Source organism: Thermobia domestica, chromosome 9, assembly GCF_964235325.1.
Source record: "Thermobia domestica chromosome 9, izTheDome1.hap1.1, whole genome shotgun sequence".
Lineage (NCBI taxonomy): Eukaryota > Metazoa > Arthropoda > Insecta > Zygentoma > Lepismatidae > Thermobia > Thermobia domestica.
In genome coordinates, this window is record NC_137462.1 from 132,157,810 (window position 1) to 132,178,725 (window position 20,916).

Consider the following 20,916-nt stretch of genomic DNA (forward strand, 5'->3'; position numbering starts at 1 on the left):
CCCCCCCCCTCAATTGTCTATCCGTAGGTGTTCTTCCATGAAAAAAAATCTTTTCGATTAATTTTTACACCCTCTCAAACATATTTAAATAGATTTTTAACCCCCCCCCAAATATTTCAATGACGCAGTTTGCGTCATAGCCCCCCCTTGTGGGCACCCCTGGACGCCGGATTTGGGGGGCGCAAAATTGGACAAATATTTATTTCACCATAAGTCAAGAAAAGAAAAGTTTTAGCAAGCTAAGGATAATAAAAAATTAACTCAGAAACTTTATAGAGCAACAACGATTCACCAACCTCAGGATCATATCCATAAAGCATAAGTTAGTTTCAAAGCTATCTTTCGAGGACATCATAAAAACCTTTGCAGCCAAAGAACTCACAAAATTAAATTTTAGTTCCAGCTTTTTGTGTTTTCATTTAACTTATATCAATTTAAGTAAAGTGTCCGTGTATGATACTCGAGACAACAGCTTGACTATTTATTATAATTAAATATTCTATTCTATTCTAAAGCAACATACAGTTGATTCATTTTACACATATGCACATCCCGTTATAATTTCAAAAATATGATGATTTCAGTTATTGTGATAAGAGTATAAGAATATGTCAAACAGGTTATTATCAGGTTATTTAACAATCAAATACTGATTAGTTTGGTGTTTCATCTTGCACTAAAAATTAAATTATGTACAGCAATTTTGAAATCAAGTTTTCCCACTTGAAGAAAAAATAGAATAGGAGAATTACTGTGTGATGACAATATCAAGTGTAGTTAGGGAGCCTTTTGGTTTGTTAATCACGGGGAGGGGGGCTCTAAGGCGAGTTTTTGGCCCGGGCGACAACTAGCATAGTTGCGTCGCTGTCAGTAAGTTACTCGAAAGTGATTAATAATTTGACTTCTTACGCGAGGTTTAAGTTCAATACCCACTCGGGGTCTTACCTTAAGAAATTTTCCCATTCGTTATTTAACGTAGCACTTTAAACTCCAAACAAATCAAATCGTTTCTGGATTCTTTTTTGTTAAATCATATTTTAAAAAAAAATATTTCTGGGATGATCTCATCTTTAAAGTTGATACAATATACTTATAAATCTTATTTATAAATCGAATAAGAAACTGGTTTTATACAAAGACAAAAAGTATTTTTTTTTTTAAATTATTGCTACAGTATAAAAGTATGTACTTATGTTATTAGAATAATAGGTTATTTTTCCTGTAATCTCGAATCTTCTCTTGGTCTCGGATCAGTTCCGAGGTAAATTGTGAAATCACACACAAGAAATCATCAAAGCAGATCAACAACTTACGATGCAAAGAGGAAAACGAAACAATCAACATTGTCTAATTAGCAGCAGGGAGGAGGTGAAATCCCATCCGTGAAGCTACAGTACATGCTTTTTTTAAGATAATATCGGAGAAGTTATTTGTGGAGTTGTTAAATGTCTCTTTCTCTCTCTTTTTTTTTCTTTTCCTACGTGTCCATATCATCGGAAGAGAACCGAATATAGGGAAAGGTGAAACAGTATGATCACTGGCCAGAACGATTCATCAGTATATAAACCTTCTTGATTGTGTAACCCTTCAGTCTACCCCCCAGGGATTGTATGGTCAGCTTCTCTTTCGTATATTAATCCCTTCTACAAATTGTAACAACATGAAGTTAACGGTAAGTCTATATACTTATTTATATGTATATACTGTATTTACAGTGCCTTTTCTTTTTCATATGTGTGTGAGTGTGATTAGTGAAACCTTGCAGTGGATATGTGGTTTGCTCTATGCGTTTCGTATCTATTGACTGTGCAATATAGACAGTGAAGACGTCAGGAATCAAATTTCGAAGTGCCAACTGATGGACAATATGAAGAAAATTTTAAAACAACATTAGAACAAAGTTTAGAATGTGAATAATAAGATAGTCTACATATTCACAGTGAAACATCTTAGTTGATTATAAATAGCGTTTTGCTAACACACCTACCTTTTTTTTAATTTTTTCAAAGATTAAAATAAATTACCATTACTCAGACCATATAAAACACGGCTTCCAAAGTTCTTTAATGTTAATAATGTTATGTTGCACTACTTGCGTATTGTGATATCTTTGAAAACTTTGCTTAGTGCAAATATTTATTTAAATTTTGTTTCTGTAATTTATTATATCCACAGTGAAGTTTTATCTTATTCAAATTTCCCAAATTTCCAATTCCTAATCAGATATTTTATTCTGTCTAATAGCTACGCCAGAGAACAAAGTGTTATCTGAAATGGGAATATTGGTGCGAGCGGTTTTGGGGTTCAATTTTCAGTGGGAATAATTGGTCGTTCAAGTGTAAAACCTTTTCAGAAAAGCCATCTTGGGTGAGGTTTTTCTGGGTTTTCCTCATTCGCACCAGGGATAGTACCTAACATACAGGTCCTAGGCAGCTTTCTTCCCTTTCTTCGGATAGTATTATCCGAGATAGAGATGTCTTCCTCATACGTGACAGGCTAACATGGTCATAAATGCAGGAAGCTCAGAAATCTAATTTCTAGTCCTAATCCTAATGCAATGGGAATATTCCACAATTAGATATTTAAAAAAAAAAGTTCTTGTATGGAATTAGCTCAACGAATTACAACTTCGGTTATCGAATCTGAAACCACTTGAAAGCAACAATTTGAAGCACTTTATATTGTACTGGATGTTTTCATCAACCAAGCTATTTATAATTAGTATTTAATCACTTATGCAATTCGATAGGAAAGAAAGGGAAGCACATGCTTAATAATACAATGCTACTCAGAAAATACAATAGGAATACAATGTTAGGAAAATTCTTTTTCAAAAAAGACTGAAAATTTTTACTAAAATTTGTCAGCGTTACGAAATTCGAAAAAGATCATTCTTGCTTTGCCCAAATTTCAAATATTTCTGAATTAAGTGTATGGAGAGGGTGGCTTAGGTATACCTACCTTAGAAAGATGGAGTTGGCTCCCAGACCACGTGATGCATACACTTTTAATTAATTTTTCTTGCTCTAGCTATAATGCTTCTGATATAACCACGATACTAATTTATTTGAGGCGAGAAATAAATATTACATGCTGAAAACCTTCAAAGTTTTTGTAACAATTTGCGATTTGGTATCAACGTGTAGTCCTATTTAGACTTACTTGGGATATTTTAAAAAGCTTAAGGTACACTGTTCTATGAAAACTGCTAAATCTAATGGATGCACACATGTATGGCATACTTCCCTAATCGTAGGTGCAAAAATTTAATTTTGTCTTTTTAAACAAGTTTGATTAGTGAAAAAAATATTCACAGGTGTTTAATCTAATTCCGTGTAGGATAAGAATGCATTGTCTTTCAATGATATTTGGTTGACCATATTTCCATTTTCATGTATGGGTTTAGCAAGAAGAGAAAATGGAATTTAATGATTCGTTAAGTCGTATAAAATCATGTGCATAATTGCCTTAGCACGAATCATGTAAACGCTTTAATGCTTAAGTGACAATACTAACTAAACGGCCAATACCTTTGATTTTCCAAACACTTTTTCTTTTAACACGCTACTCTATATTCTACATATTTTTCTGTTTAATTTTTTAATACCTAATTTACTATAAAGTGACTGGATCATCAGAAGAGCTGCTTTAGTTTTGATGATGATGTATTTACTTTATAGTAATATAAGTCTCAAATTTAAACAAAACATTTGTACGAAGATTGATTATTGTTAGATCGGTAGTTTGTTGAAAGTTACAGATTAATTTCGTAGTTTCAAGACAACTGAAAAAGTGCGTGTATTGAGGACGTACCTGTTTACCGCACGGTAAATATATGAAGTATAGAAAATATTTGAAAGGTATATTTGAACGCAATTCACACATTTGGAAAATGTGTTTTAAGCAAAAGAAAATTATAAAAATACACAGCTCGATATGAATATAAAATCGGAAATTAAAATATTGTAAAGATTGTTCCCCCTTTTCCACTTTTAGAAAAGGAATTTTCGTAAACGTTGAAACATGTAATCACTTATTTTCAACGATGTTCTTGCGCCATGTTTTATTTCCCTAACTTTACGGGTTCGTGACGTACTCTATTCTTGGCAAAGAAAAACAATGAATTCCCATTGTCTATTCTTAAGATCCATTTTCTACTCAAAAGAATGTGATAAAAGGCAGCTCGAGCTAAGTGTTAATAGCATTCAAAAATTCATTTCAAACGTTCTACCCGTTTTCTCTTGCAAGAACAATATATACACAATATCGATTTCATTTTTATATACAGAGATAATGTTAATACAGTGTAATGGAGCTTATTTTTCTGTAATCTCCTATTGCAGTAACTGTTTAGAAAAGCTTCTTGGTAAGGTCTAGTTTATATATAAATTATTCGTCACGTAGTACTATTTATTGATGTATGATGAACAATTTCTTGAAAGATTTATTATTTTCGATGTACATGTTATAATGCCATAATACCAGGAAAACTACGTCATAAAATATACCATTAGTATATCTCGAGTAATCTATTTCCTTACGCTTCAAATAGATTATTCAAAGTAATTTTCACATAAAATACAGAAGATATAATTCTTATAACAATATCATGTAGATAAGTCTACCTGGTAGTTCAAATTACACGTTAACCTGTAGGCCTACGTTTCATATAGTCTCGGTGTTCAATGTTAAGCTTAACTGCAATATAACCAAATGAATTATTCGTGGGTATATGGCCAGTGTACGCCCTTTGGTGTGGAAGAACTGGGTTTGATTCCCGGTAGGAAGTCATGATGTTCTTTAAGCTGCAGGTTCCCATTTAATATAACCTCGGTGCTGAAAGGGACGTTTAATTGCAATCCAGCTAAAAAATGCAAAAACTCTAAGTACAAACTGCTCAATAATTTGCTGAATATGATATACATAACGTATGCTTGTCAATGTATTACATTACTTACATAAAGTACGTTGAAATGAAGAGCTTATTGGACTGCAAACCATTATACAAGGGAAGTCATTGAATGAAATACATTGTTGTTAACTGTCAAGCTGTTGGATGATTTGTAGTCAGTGAGGTGTGTGAAAACGATCTATGGTCTTGTATTTACAAGAAACATAAAACAACCACATCAATCAAACATCTTTGAAAATTAGACAAGCGGTTCCCTCTACCACATAAACCAGTATCAAAATACAAGACATCTGACAGAAGGAGATAATTGTTATTCCAAGCACAAGTAATTAAAAGAGCCTTCCCATTGAGAACTTGTGTAACTTGCTATCCAACAAGCTAAATAACGTATACCAATCATTTATCATGAATCATGATTATCTAACTACTCATAAAGCAGTATATAAAATGTATAGTTTACTTCTTGATAATGAAATTCTATTTATGATGCAATGAAATTAGTATGTAGTGAATAATGTTTTGCTGGAATGTCATATAAAGAAAATTATTGTTAACATTAAAATGTAAGATATTTTTTAAAACCATGTTTAATGATAATTCTACTAAATTAATTTAATACTTAAAATTTATTGCTTTGTTGTCAAAATGAAATATGTTGCAAGTTAAATAGTTTAGAAGCAAGTGTATCATGCTTTACGATATGCATTTGTGTGAATTCGTTATTGGTTGGGAAAATAAAATGAAACGCTGTTTCGATTTTACTTCTAATGATTATGTCCTGACTGTACGTCAAAAGATGCGGGAATTAATGATATTGAAAAAATGAAATGAAATCTTTGAGTTTCACGTCCCACGGTTATGCAAGCTAGGTTAAAGGAGACGGTGATGGTGACAAATGAATGCAAAGGTGGAATGAAGAAAGTATGAGGAAAGTAGGAGGAAACGGGAGAACCCCGTGGAAACCCTCCACACGGTGTTTGCCCACCACGAAGTTCACTTGGCCCTAGCTGGAATCTTATCAGGGACCCCGTACACCAGAAGTGAAAACTCTTCCACTGAGCCACAGTGGCCGCATTAATGATAGTGAATGATGGTGTGTGATTATATTGAATTGGTGTGGGAGGAAACGAGAGAAGCCCGAGGAAAACCTCGAGCGCAATACTGCCTGTATATCACTAACTCGTTTAATATAGAATCGAACTAGGATCTCCATACTCAAAAAGTAAGCGATCGATCACATTATTTAATAGTCTATAACTAGCTATTCGTAATAGACTTTATATGATAGCCTATGCATACGGAAATATAAATAGTCTACACATAAAAGCACTGATATTAAGAAGAAACATAGTCTCAAAACACAGAGACATAGTAACCACACCAGAATATACAAAAAATCACATGTAACAATAATAACTATTAGAAAAGAACGCCGTGTTAATAAACTGCTGTAGAGTAGGTGAGAAATGACGAAAGCTTTTATCAGGAGGCACAGTTTGAAAACAGTGACTTAAGCTACAAATATACATTATAAAAAGTAATTTCTTAAATTTGAGAATCTGTTTCTTATCTGTGCACCTAGAACATGTTTTCTTAGAAATAAGAGTTTGAAAGTCTCGTTAATGAGAAAACGTATAAAATTGGAGGTTTGTATAAAACGAAACGAGATACTATGCTCTTTTGTTTTCCTTGTGAATGAGCATTGCTAAAGCTCTTTTCTAAGAAAATATGGTCTTGGTACACAGATAAGAAAACGGTTTCTCAGCATTTTATTTATGTGCATTTCATTTCTTTTTAAACACCAGTTCTTCTTCATGAAGTAATATGGCCACTGTGTGAACGGTTAACCATACAATACAAATGTGTTTAGATTGAGAAACATATTAAAATTCAGATAAGGGGAATAGATATCATGAATAAACTGTAGATCAACACAAAATAGCGCTACAATTTGAGAATAGCTACGCCACAGGTGCTGTTTGGCCTTACAAATGTGCAACCTAACTAAACGTATTAATTTGTCCACATCACATAAATTGAGAATCTAGTCTTAGAACGATTTGGTATGCCCTATGATTGGTAAGAAACACATTGTTTACTATACTGTACATTAACGCTCTGCTAATACTAAGATATGTGTCTCATACATCCACTATCTGCTGTTTTAAATAAAACTTTTATTAGTAAGAATATTGCAATGAAACTAGTATCAAAAGACAAGATACATGAAGAAATGGTCTAATGCAGAACATATTCCACATAACTGCCATTTTGATTTTGAACTTCGTTTAAGCGAATATGGACGTTATTCATTACCTGATGGCACATGTTTTCCGTAATTTTTCTACACACTTAAACTATGAGTCTTCTGAGCTCCATCAAATTTTGGGAATGTTTCGGAAAAATATTTTCCGTGAAGTAACCGATTGGTTCATGAAAATGAATAATGTTCCGACGATTACAGTGCGAGTTGCAGTTTTCAGCCTCAGACTGATTGGACATTTCTTATGGTAAACAGTAAGCGGTACTTGACTATGCTACTCAATGACTTTGTTTCACAGTTTTTTGCTACTGCTCTGCTCTTTAACATGCAGTTTATGTAAGATGGTGCAAGATTGTATACTACAAACATTGTATTGGATTTCTTACACTAGATTTTCAACATGCAGTTCATTTCATTGTGGTTTCTAGATCTGTTTCGTGGCTGAAATATCATTCCCGTCACAGTCCAGATCTTAATCCATGTGACTATTCTTTGTTGGGGTGCCTTAAGGAAAAGACTTTCTCGAAGCATTCTCAAAATTTGATGGAGCTGAGATTTACTGTTCAGGCGTGCAGTAAAATTACGGATGGCATCAGATGTTGAGTAAGCAATAATAACCATGTTCGCTTAAATTAAGTTCAACATAAAAATGACAGTTACATTGAACATGTTCTGTATTAGAACATGTATCCATGGTATATTTTTCCTTTTTTTTATGAGGTTCATTGCACGATTTTTATTGATAGAGTTTTCCTCAAAAAAATACCGAATGGATCATTTCGTGCCCCACCATGCAAAATTATAAACATCCTATTATCTACTATACTCGTTTTATATATTGTGGTTCATCATTTTATTTATTTTTTATTTTTATTTATTTATTTATTTATTTATTTATTTTTATTTTATTTTTATTTATTTATTTATTTTTTTTGGGTATTTGAGACATTTTCAAGGTATTTGACAGTCTTTTATATAATGACTTTCCAAATTCTAACCTGAAGTCTGAGAAGAAATTGTACTATTAAAAGTCAAATACATGAAATTTGGCAAAATTGGAGCTTTTTGAATCACAGTTTACTACTCTACTTGCACTAATTCAATATGGGTGACGTAAATAAATGATTTTCAGACCTTTTGTAAAATGCATAAACACAAGGAAAAGAGAGTGGAGTACGATAACGTTAGAAAGGCACACAAAACAAGAACCGAGACTATCTTAGAATAGAATAGAAAATAGCTATTTCTATTTGGAAGATCTTTGGCTTGTTCGGAATTCCGTCTCTTCTTGTGAGCAACCCTAAATAAATGAGTGGATTCTGGGAAGACAATAGTAAGTCACAATTTCTAACTTTCCAGTAAATTGGAAAGCAATGATCAACGTTCCCTTGGCATGCAATGCAATTACACATACCAAACAAGGTTTCTCTGCCATCTGCAGGACATTTCCGACAATTCAATTACCTACATATTATTCTGTGGCCCTATCCAACTCAATTTCATCGGAAGTGGCAGCTACCATTGTCTTCCTCCTAGTTTCTCAAATATTTATCTGTCACTGGTGGTCTAGTAGCTAGAGCGTGCACTTTTGTTTAGTACACGTGGTTCCTGGTTAGATTCCCGATGTGAGAATACTAAAATTTAAACGCATACGGTGGTTCTAGTTCCAACCTTAAACTAGGTTCACGTCTCATATAACCTCGGTGCGAAAAAGAGATACTAAATTAAAAAAGAAAAACAAACATAGTAAATATTTGGCATTTTAGCACATTTGATCATGTTTTCTCAATACACGGAAAATCTTACCCAAACGGAGGGAGGGGTAACAATTGATTATATATGTATTCATTATCATATAAAAAATAACTTGTGGATTAAATGAAGTGAAATCTTCAAGTTTGACGTCCCAAGGTTATGCTGGCTAAACTAAAGGAGATGGTGATAACGAGAAATGAATGAAATTGCGGAATGAAGAAAATAGGATGAAGGAATAGGAAAACCCGAAAAAACCCACGCACACGGTGTTTGTCTACCACAAAGCTCACTTGGCCCGAGCTAGGATCGAACCAAGGACTCATGCATCAGAGGAAAACACTGTACCACTGAGCAAGCCCGACCCCGATAATTTGTGGACTGTGATTACTTTTGGTATGATGAGAGATCACTATTTAAAGCGGATTTTCTTTATCATTTTAAGTGTTTGAAATTTCAACGCATGATTTGAAAGAATTTTACTATCATCATCATCATCCTTTTTTTTTTTTTTTTTTTTTTTTTTTTTTTTTTTTGTAATAGAACTCAAATTTACAGTATATAAGGATACGTATAGGTGATTCCATTCCATGAAATCAATATGGATAGGCTGTATTGGGATAGGTTGCCAAATTTTGATGTCTAAATACACTTGTTAGTATAGAATACAAAGGCTGCTCTCGTTGAGAGAAATATGCGTAATATTAAGTGCAAATATTGACAGTTATAAACATTACTACCAGTAATAACATTACCAAATAGACGAATGTTTCTAAGTTTCCGACTACATTCTGTGAATTATTACCTTTCCATTGAGTCATCAGCATATAATGTATATTTATCACTTTTAATATCAAAGATAATGAAATAGATTTCAATCACTCCACAGCATAGATATGTTATATTTTGTTCTTAATAAGATCTGATAATACCAGTGGCGCCCGAAGAAAATTTTCTAGAGGGCTTCTCCACGGTTCCTGTATTACGTCTGGTATTTCTGTAATTTAATACACGTGATTTGCTATATTACTTATATATTTTTGTGAGCCAGAGGGGCCCGGGACCTACCCTGCCCCCTTTCTTTCGCCCATGAATAATACTATAGTTTTATCTTATTATATGTTCGCAAGAATTGCAAATGAAGTATCTCAATCAATACAATAACCATGGGATTAAGGAAACAGTCAGAAATTAAGGCTCATTTAAAATTATTGTTCAACTGCAAGTATTACATGGACAATTTTAAAAGTTAAAAGCAGTTAAAAGTTAAAGAGCTTTGTTAAGATTAGATCCTACTACATAGCTGTTAATTTCCTTAAATGTTGGTAATTACAACTAATTTTACATATAGTACATTGTACTTATTTGTATCCCCATATCTCAAATATTTTATAGGTAATTTTTGAAAGTGATTGTTTTTTTTTTTTCAGGCTTTAGTTGTACTCTTGGCTTTGGCTGCCTACGCCATAGCAGAGGAGGAAAAGAAGGTAGAGCAAGCAGTTGACAATCAAGAAGAAGAAGCTGAAGGAGAAGACGAAGATAAAAACCAGAAGAAAAGAGGGCTCTTTGACTTTGGATACGGGGGTGGTGGCTTCGGGGGAGGATATGGCGGTGGATTTGGAGGGGGATTAGAGCACGGGAGCGAAAAACATATTCACACCATTGTGAAAACTGTTCCGGTTCCTGTGCCAAAACCTATTCCAGTTCCAGTTGAAAAACATGTGCCAGTCCCTGTGCCCCACAAGGTCCCGGTCCCTGTAGTCAAACACGTTCCCATCCATATTCCCAAGCCCTACCCTGTTACTGTTGAGAAAAAAGTTCCAGTCCCAGTCATCAAAAAAGTACCAGTTCCTGTTCCTCACCCAGTTCCAGTACCAGTTCACAAACCTTATCCAGTTCATGTACCAAAACCTGTCCCAATTACCATTGAGAAGCCTGTGCCAGTTCCGGTTCCAGTTCATGTTCACAAACACGAATCTATTGAAGGATTTGGAGGTAGCAGCGGAATTGGAGGAGGACTTGGCGGTGGTTTCGGAGGAAGCAGCGGAATCGGAGGAGGATTCGGCGGAAGCAGTGGATTTGGTGGAGGACTTGGAGGAGGATTCGGAGGTGGAAGCGGAATTGGAGGAGGACTCTCAGGAGGAAGCGGATTTGGAGGAGGACTCTCAGGGGGAAGTGGATTCGGAGGAGGGCTTGGAGGTGGATTCGGAGGAAGTAGTGGAGGTGGCCTGGGGGGTGGCTACTAAGCACCTTACGCCACTTATCTTTGTAGGTAAGAATCTAACTTTTGCTACAGTACGGATCAACATTATGTTTCCAATGGTTTATTAAGCAGTTTAAATGTTTATCACATTATGCAGTAGCTGAATCATTTACATTCTATTATTTCTTCGTATAAATCCATTGAAAACTCCTAGATTCCCGGCAGAGAAAAGAAATGAAGTATTTTCCACACTGTTAAAGAAATCTGACATCGGTCTTCAGAGAATTTAAAAGAATCTATTTCCACCTCACTTATTTTTTCCTGTTTATTTGGTTAATGACATAGGTTCGTAATTATATGACATAGAGTGTAAAACATGAATAGTCTTGCATATGTGAGGAAGTACTAAACACAAATGGTTGATGAATTTCAACAAAACATTATGTCACCGAGATAAGTTAATGTACCATAAAGAAAGTACAAATTAATCTTCACCACTTAATTATCATTTAAGTTGAGAAAGCTTATTTACAAATATCAAGAACTTACGACATTTCTCAAAGAATTACTTTTTTTTAAAAAAATTCAATTTTTAACATTAACCTGATATATCGCACTATGAAACGGGTTATGTTTTTATCTTTAAAAGAACAAACCATGACTGAATGAATGAGTGACAGAATGATCAATGCCTAAGCCCAAACAGTTTTAGTTAGAAACTTAAAATTTTGACAGTGCACAGAATTTGTGACGTAAAGTTTCACTAACAATAAAAAAAGTTGTTTTGGAATTTGATGCAGAGGAGAGCGAAACAAGATAGCAATATTTATAATATACTCATATCTTGGAATTTCTAAAGGTTTTAGACGTGAAATTTTGTATTTTGACTTTTCGTTCAAAATAATTAAACACTTGTTTCAGCGTTTTTAGGTGTTCGACTTAGAGTGGATGAAAAAGGGATGGGGTTGTTCAGTAAGATGAATATACGAGAGGATCGAATTACCTAAGATGCTTGAAGTACAAATGAATTCTGCATAAAAGGTGGATAAGAGAGTATGCAAAATATTACCCTCAGTAACATATGTTGACATTCGCTAGTCTTATTTAAAATGTTACAATAGGTTGTTTATATCCAATGTAAATAATAATAATAATAATAATAATAATAATAATAATAATAATAATAATAATAATAATAATAATAATAATAATAATAATAGGTATTGTTAGATCACTTGCTGTAACTGAGAGTAAGAAGCTTCCATACTCCACGATCTTCAGCTAACCTCTTCGTCTTCACGTACAATTTAACTGTTTTGATACCGTCCATCAATTGTAATCTCCTTCTCCATTTCCCTCTCTTTCCTGCCACCATACTATCTAACACGTCTCTCATGATACAGTTCTTTCATAGTCAATACCCCAAACAGTTTCTCTTCCTCTTTTCAATAAAATCTAAAACGTCTATCGGAAGATGACAACTAATCTATGGACTCAGAATATTTACAATATTTTTTTATATTTTTAAGAAGCATATTTTAAAGAGAATTTTAAAAAATGTAGCAAAATTCAGAAAGTAGTAATGTAAAGAAATTGATTCATTTTAACATCATCAGGTATATATACAATTTCTGGATAAGCACGAATGCACGAAGACAAGAATTTTTGATAAAATGGTGTAGCAAGGGTAGATATAGAATAGTTTGTAGAAGTGAATAATTTTCAAAGACGTAAGAAGAATTATAACATATTGTTTCATCACTCTAGCCTAATCTACAGTTATGTTCAAGGCTCGAAAAATCCCGGTGCCAGGTCGCTATAGCTACTGAAAGGCTTAGTTTTGTTTTGATTGTGCTATTCCTAGTTCCCACCTGAAAGTAGATGTGAATTTTATGTTCTTGGATGAAATAGAAACAAATTACGAAAATTCGTTAGAAAGTTCCAATCATTTTTAACTTTTTTTTTTTTTTTTTTTTTTTTTTTTTTTTTTTTTTTTGAGTTAGCAAAATGTTGTTCCTTCCAAATTAGCTTGAAACATGCAGCATTAAGTACTAAAACGTAGAATTTGAAACAATCCCGACTGACAAATTATTTTAGCATTTAGCGCCTGTGGAAATGAAAGGCTTGCGGTCAGGCATTGACTGAGAACCAAGTAAAATGAGGGGCAAGACTTCAGAATCGGACCACTTTACTGTTGCAAAAATAGTAACGTTATTGTGTTAATTATACTTTCTATACGAGTAACTATAATTTACTGGCAGCCAGAACATGCTGACTGATGTTGATTACAATGATGGGGATAGCATCGGAAGCTGATTCTTTTTAGCAAATGGATTAGAAACATTATTGTGCTCCTCAAGGCTAGATTAATCCATCTGGATGCCAGAGATAGAAAAAATACATTTCCGTGAAAATACAGTAGGAGGGTTAAGGGAATATGTTTCATAGTTTTGGTCACAGTTTATTTTATGATGATAATTGTATCGTCATGATTCTTTTTTTAGATTGCCAGTTGAGATTTTGATCAAAGTGGAGGTCTCTGTCCACCTGGAGACCCGGGGCCCTGGGCCCCCCTAAGCCTCCCCCTTAATCCGGTCCTGGTGCTTCCCTGAAACCAAGTTGCTAGTTAACAAGATTTCTATGCGTGTAGTCCATGGTTCAATTGCGGTAGGGATATTTGCCTCGGATAGAAGCACAGGTAGTGGTTAAAATTCCATTTTAAACGATAGGTTCCGCCTTATAACTTATGTGCTGGAAACGTAAAACTCCAATAAATTAATCAAACAATGAAATTAAAAAAAATAAAAACTGATTCCTTTCAGAATATACACACAGTCGACATTTCAAGAGAATAAATGTATACATGAAAGCAACGGAGCAAATTTCTGTATGAGTTTAGGAGGGAGGGGACGTGTGATTCATTGTCACATATACAAGCAAATATGTCTTGTTTCTTGGGCTCTTGGTCCTCTTGGCCCTCTCCTCAGGATTAGCTGCTATTCGTAGTGGTAGCATCTCAGAGAGAATTACAACATAATTCATATTTCAATGCCTTTATGTGGTTGCAATATATAAAAATTAACGTGTTACGGACACATACTGAGAAATAAGGTCAACACATTCTTTCGTTTACTTCACCTTTTTCCACTTATGTGGGTTCGACGTTTCTGCTAGATCTTCTCCACAAAGTCCTATTCTGTTATTATTTTTTTTTTTTCCTGTTAGACCTTTCTCTCTTTGGTCATTTTTAACCACATCCATCCATTTCGTTCTTGGTCTCTCATTACCTCTCTTCAGACCCACGTCAATTGCAATCACTATTCTGAACATATAGTCTTTTGTCTTCCCATTGGATGGTCATACCACTACAGTCTTCGTTCTTAGATATTCTTAATTATCTCCATAACTTTGGTTGTTCCCCTTACACTCTCACTCCTCACTTTGCCTCTTCTTGTTATCTCGCACATCCAGCGAAGCATTTTATTTCTGTAATATTCAATTTTTTTTCTGCGTTTTCTTTCTTGTCTACTAATAGTAATGCTCTTTGTTGTTTCTCTCTAATTTTTGTATATCTGTATACCTTCTTCACTCATGCTGGTATTTCAACTTCATCATACATTTCACACCACACTTGCTTTTTCTCTGTAGCCGCCGTCCTCTTTGATTCTTAATTAACCGCTTTGAAACTAAAATTATTCTCTTCTTTCGCAGAAGCACTCCACTTTTCCTTTGTTTCTCTCTTCACGTTTATAACTTCTTACATATCCTCGTTCCATTACTTCTGTTTTCCTGCAGGAGAATTTTTTTTCTTGAAGATCTTGACAAAGTTTTCTGTGTGGCTACTAGTATGATTCTACTGCTTGGGTACCAATTTTTGCACATTATTTTCTTACAAGCTTATTTCTTTCTTAGCACTTCGTTTGAATGATCTCCTTAATTTTTCCGCTTTCAGCCTCCATAAACTAATTTTCGGCATTCAATTTCGCAGTCTCCTATTATGTCTATTCGTAAGCTTCCAGTCTACGCTCACCATTACATGCTGCAGGACCAAGCGTTCATCATTTATTACCTTGCATTTCTTAATATCCTTGAGGTATTGTCTTCGGCGTATAGGACAACAACCTCTGTAATGTTGCCCGAATTGCTCAATTCTTGTGTTATCTCCAATCCTAATGCAAAAACTGTTTCTTCGAACACTTCCATTCATAGTTGTTAATGTACAATCTTGTTCATAATGTGCAACCTTGAATATCCTAGACTATTTTAAAATTTCTGTATTCTTGCCCATACCTGGACAAAAATCAAATAAATTGAAACCATTTTTCGCTGATTAAGAGCTATATTTCAAGTCGAAATGGTAAATTAACTTTCGTACGGTTGTTATATGACAATACATTCTTTGAAAAATATATAAGTTATCAGGTTTCTTGGACAAGACTGTATGTTTCGAACTACAGAAAAGTTACTCAGCTTGTTGTTGGTCTGTTGGTTTAATGGTCACTTAAGTACGTTATATTAAGGTAAACGGGATGACTTGCCTTCGGAAAGATCACTTAGGAAATACTGTGTTCCATTTTCCCTCAATATACTGTATTTCATTCTCTTAGCTTTAAGGTATCTAACTTATTGACTAAAATGTCTAGATATAACATTGTTTTAGCATTGCACGTACATCCATTAATAGTTTCTACAGGAGTGAAAGTGGGTCTAAAAAGATAGGTGGACGGTAGGTGGGACATGACGTCACGCCGTTCCCCCTGCCTATCTTTGCCCATTGTTTTTTTTTTTTTTTTTTTTTTTTTTTTTTTTTTTTTTTTTTAGGAACTGGGGGGACGTCGTACATATTTTTCAAGGGAGCATACTGCGTCACCCAGCGTTCCCCCGCACTTTTAACCCTGGTTTCTACTAATTCGATATCCTACATATACATTGTATATTTCGTATGCATGGACTTGGTTTCGATTTGCAGTGGGAACACAATCAACGCATAATTACGAACCAATTAGGAAACATTTGAACTAAAAGGAAATGAACGTTGTAATGGGTAGTCAGAGATAAAGTTGTTGGAAACCGATGCCTGACATACATCACCCACTTGTTCTGTGTGGTTTACTCGGCCATATTTCGTATTCAATTAATGAAGTTATTCTTGACATTATGACTTTTTTTAAAAAATTGGAACAGAATTTCCATTGATGGCCGAATTTGAGGAATTTAGAATTTAAAATCAAGAACATTCAGAATATATTTTCTCTGTACTATACTTTTGAAAAAAATATTCTTATGTATACATAATTTCACTGTAACACATATGGTCAATCTTCATAGTAGAATAGTACATTGTAAAAACACATCGACATCGCTATTTTAGGTAACTGAAATTGCAAAATCGAATAAATGTATTGTATTTATATTAGCAACGTGCATGTAGTGGATAATTCAATTAACATTACCATGACAATATATTATGTTTACAAATAAATGCTCTTATTTATACTGAATAATGAACATCATAGGATTAAAGTAATTAAAAAGACGTATTATGATATAATGTTAATATGCTCTGCTCTCTTTTGTTTCAGGTTTTCACTTGTGCCAGAAAATTTAGGTCAAAAAATATTCTTTAAAAAGAAGAAAAACTTAGAAGCCTAATTCTATGGCACCTTCTGTTGCAGTCATTATTTTTACTTCTTTTATATAAAAAATATTATTTCTCATTAAAAACTTAAAAATAGAAAGACTTTTGTTCTCATTAATGCATAACCAATTTTAGCTCTTAAACCATCATAAATTGGTAACAATTATACCCAGTGGCGTATTTACGATTTTGTTTCGGGGGGGGATTTGCCTGAAAATGTGAAAATTCTGCAAGATATTTCATATACTTTACTATAGTAAGTAAGATTTCGGGGAGCTTAAGCCCGGAAGCCCCCCCTAAATACGCCACTGATTATACCTGATAATGATCGAACAAGGTACATCTTCTACAAGCATTGCACGCCCACCATTTTTTAAATCTACAGAGAATCAGTATCTCCTTGGATTTTTCACGCAACCTAGATTTCCGAGAGCGTGATTTCCATTTCGATCCCGGTTGAAGTCTTATGATTTTTTATTTTCTTAACAAACCTCAAACACACGTAAAAAGGAACTAAAATAGCACGTAAGGAAAATAATCTTAATATGATTAACTTGTCTAATAGCCATTAAAAGAAGTTATTACAATATTGATAATAAAGTGAACTGTACAGTATGTTTTGAAATAATCAATGAATTTAATTTTGATTATGTTTAGCTAACGGTTAGCCACATATCCTTGAAAAATTTAACAATCACTTTTGGTTTCTAATTTAAATACGGTTATATTGTGTGCCACCATCATCATTCTGCAATTATTGGTAGACTACTTGCCGGAACCGAGAAGCTTCCATGCTCTAGAAGTCAACTAAACATATTCTTGAATTTTATACTTTTACTTCCCATAATTATGCCCTTAGGCTAACGGAGAAGAAGGATTAATCAGAGTGAACGATTATGAGAAAATATGTGGAAAATGTGGGATGAAAAGTGAAAATCCTAGAAGAAACTCAGACAAGTTGTAACCCACGAACAAGTTGTAACCCGCGAGATGATGGGGAATATCCAGCATCAGCTAAGAACCCAACCGTAAAATTCTAAAATTTGCATTGAATGACACAGCATTTCAAGTCAAGTCAACAAGCAGATTTTTCGTTTCTACTTATACACTTTCTCCTGCTCATTTATTTATTTATTTATTTATTTATTTATTTATTTTTGATACTGTCTTATTCACTCATACATATTTAAGTGTGGCGGTCCAAGCTCTTAATGCTTTCGCACTACAGATAATTTGTGAGTTAAATTTTGAAACTTCTTCGGGTGATTAATGAGCCAAATTAATTTGTTCTTATACTCTCCTTTTGAATCATTTACCGATGGGATAAATGGCAACTCTCTCTTGACGTTACGTTTTTATATCTGTAACTTGTGCTGTATTACTCAAAACGTAGCATCAGAATATTTATCACAATTTGTTAGTATAATTTGCCTGAGTATCACTTGCTTTTAAGTTATATAGCATTTTATATATCATTAAACACTAATACAGCTTTAATCTAAACGTAAATTTTGATGGTGTTCAGTACTTATGTCTATGTCTTCGGTTTTCATCCCATTGATTTACATATATGAATTAATTTTTCTGTTTTCTTTGAAATGAATTACAATTTACACGAAGGAACTTGGTTTACACATTGTATAAAGGTAACCAAGAAAGATCTGTCTCTTTTTGTGAAGGTCTCTGTTCAATTGGCCCTCACATCGTGAGTTGATTGCGAATGGAGATAAGACAAAGGTCAGTTGTTGGTGTGAGTATATCCAAAATACTACCTGGTTGCGGTAGTTCAGTTACACCGTGAACTTGCGTAAGGACAAAGTGAACATTGGATCTCCACAAAGCGTCAAAAGGGCATGTATGCTGTACGAGTTCAAATTGGGATCAATCGTCGCTCCAGCAGGACGGAAGATATACCAGGCCTTTGGAGAGGGTGTCGTGACTAAGTGGAGAGTGTAGCGCTGGCTTGACAAGTTTAAGGACAGTGACGAAACACTCGAAGACGCAACACATTCCGGAAAACCAACACATGTACAAAATCAAGATCCTCAGGCAGCAATAGATGCGAACAGTGGTCAGACACATGAGTAACTGGGACTACAATTCAGTGTGAGTGGAGAAACCATTCAACTCCACCTCCATCATTTTGTGAAGCGCTACAAGTTGGGCCGATGGGTCCCAGATGATTTGACTCCGAGCCAGAAGGCAACGCGAGCAGACACCAATGTTTCTTTGCTGTCTCGTCTGAGGAAAGAGTCATTTCTGGACAGGGTGTTGACCTGTGATGAGAAGTAGGTACGAAGCTCCACGGTACCGTCATCATTTATTAGCATCCCATGAACCTTCCAAAACAGCCGAAACCAGCACTTCACCAGAAGAAGGTCCTCTTGTATTTTTGGTAGACTGCTCGCGGCATCGTGCATTGGAAAATGTTACCAGCTGTTTAGATCATAAATGCAACTGCGTACTGTCAGCAGTTGAGCCGTGTTCAAACAACACTCAAAACTCTGGAGCCAGCACTTCTGAATCGCAAAGGAGTCTTCCAGTTACAGGACAAGCTAAGCCTCACGTGGATAGGATGGCCCGGGACACCATTCTACACTTTGGATGGAAAACACCATTGCTTTTGCTATACTCCCGGGACATTACACCATCCGATTATCACGTGTTTCATTCCGTGGACAATCACTTTAGAGGCCGCCAGTTCAGATCCCTAGTAGAGGAGCAAAATGCACTTAATACTTTCGTCGCTTCACAGCCCGCAATTTCTACTGCGATGGAATCCTTGGTCTTCCAGAACGTTGGCAGAGGGTCGTCGATGCTGATGGGGACTATTTTTATGCTTTTCCAAGTACGTCTTAGGTGACACATCGATGTTCAAAGGTGGTGGGTAAAAAAGCGACAGAACTTTCTTGGTTACAGATAAAGTAAAAAAATGAAATTTGAATTTTTTAACGGCTCAACAATCGAAGTTCTCCTGCCGTTGTCAGCCCGTCAACAATTCTTCGTGTTCCTGACTGACACTAACTCCTGACGCAAAAACTTTGAGAAACTTAAGAGAAGGCTGCAGGTGGCAGTGGTATAATATAAATTGCACGCCGCACCCAGTCTCGTTTCAACAGTATGTTAACTTTCACCTTCCATTTTCTACTCAGCAACTTTAATGTTGTCATTGAAATTCATTTTTATTACATTTTAGATTTAGTAATGGTGTGATTTTTTTTCAATTCATATTGAAACGGAAACCAGAAATGATCCATTTCCGATTTTATATAGTCGAGAAATTAGTGGAGGTCAAAAATATATTGCTGAAAAACTTAATTGATTACGGAGCCACTTTTGGTTTGAATAGATTTAAGAGATAAGTAGGTACATATTTTTAGAAGTTTAGATAGATCTATTCCCTCCCCCCCCCCAAAAAAAAACGCTTCTCGCTATCCCTTAATGTTTATTCCCTATTAAAATCGGAGGTTGCAGTGCATTTCTATGACATCCAGTTTCATTTGAGAATTGAAAACGGAGACGAAATGTTCTCTTGGAACATTTAATCGATTTCTTGAAACAGCCCCTCCTTATGTATTACTAGTTTTGCTCTAAAAATAAAACCTTAAATGGTCTATTTCCATGATTTCAGTTTGAACAGCACTTCCCTAAACGACTTACTTTTAACCTTACATAACTTTGGCCAAAATTTATGGTGACCTATCAAAAAGTTCTTGAGATTCTGTTTCGATCCCAACCAGTGTTTCTTTCAAACATGTTTGTTTTGGGGGGGACTGCCCCTGGAGCTCTGAGAGTGCTCCCCCGGACGAGACCAAAATAATATGTCTATAATGTGATAATAAATAAAATAGTACCAGTAGTGCCCTCCTGGAATACTACGTGTGCCCGCCGGAACACTTTTTCTGAAAGAACGACTGATCACAACTCGCGCCAAGTAAGGTTAACGGTGATCAAGCACTTTGTGCGTAGATTTTCTCGGGGTCCCCTATTTGTTACCACTGTCTTTTTTCTATCATTTCATTCAATATCATGATCACTTGTCTCCGTTAAGCTTGCTACATAATCATGGGACGTTAAAGTAAGAAAAAAACAATTATCGTTAATTTTACAGCGATGTCATTACAATGTATTTGTAGTTCTACTTCCTA

The 20,916-nt window shown here is 34.8% G+C and overlaps 1 protein-coding gene across 1 annotated transcript in view; it reads left to right on the top strand.

Annotated features, from left to right (window-relative positions):
• The first annotated feature begins 1,518 nt into the window (after positions 1-1,518).
• Positions 1,519-20,916, top strand: part of LOC145661024 (uncharacterized) — a 48,951-nt gene continuing 29,553 nt past the window's right edge. The window contains exons 1-2 of the mRNA XM_081726461.1: positions 1,519-1,672; positions 10,358-11,170. Of these exons, the coding sequence (XP_081582587.1) occupies positions 1,661-1,672; positions 10,358-11,170 (825 nt within the window). The 5' untranslated portion in view covers positions 1,519-1,660. The remainder of the gene's footprint in view (positions 1,673-10,357; positions 11,171-20,916) is intronic.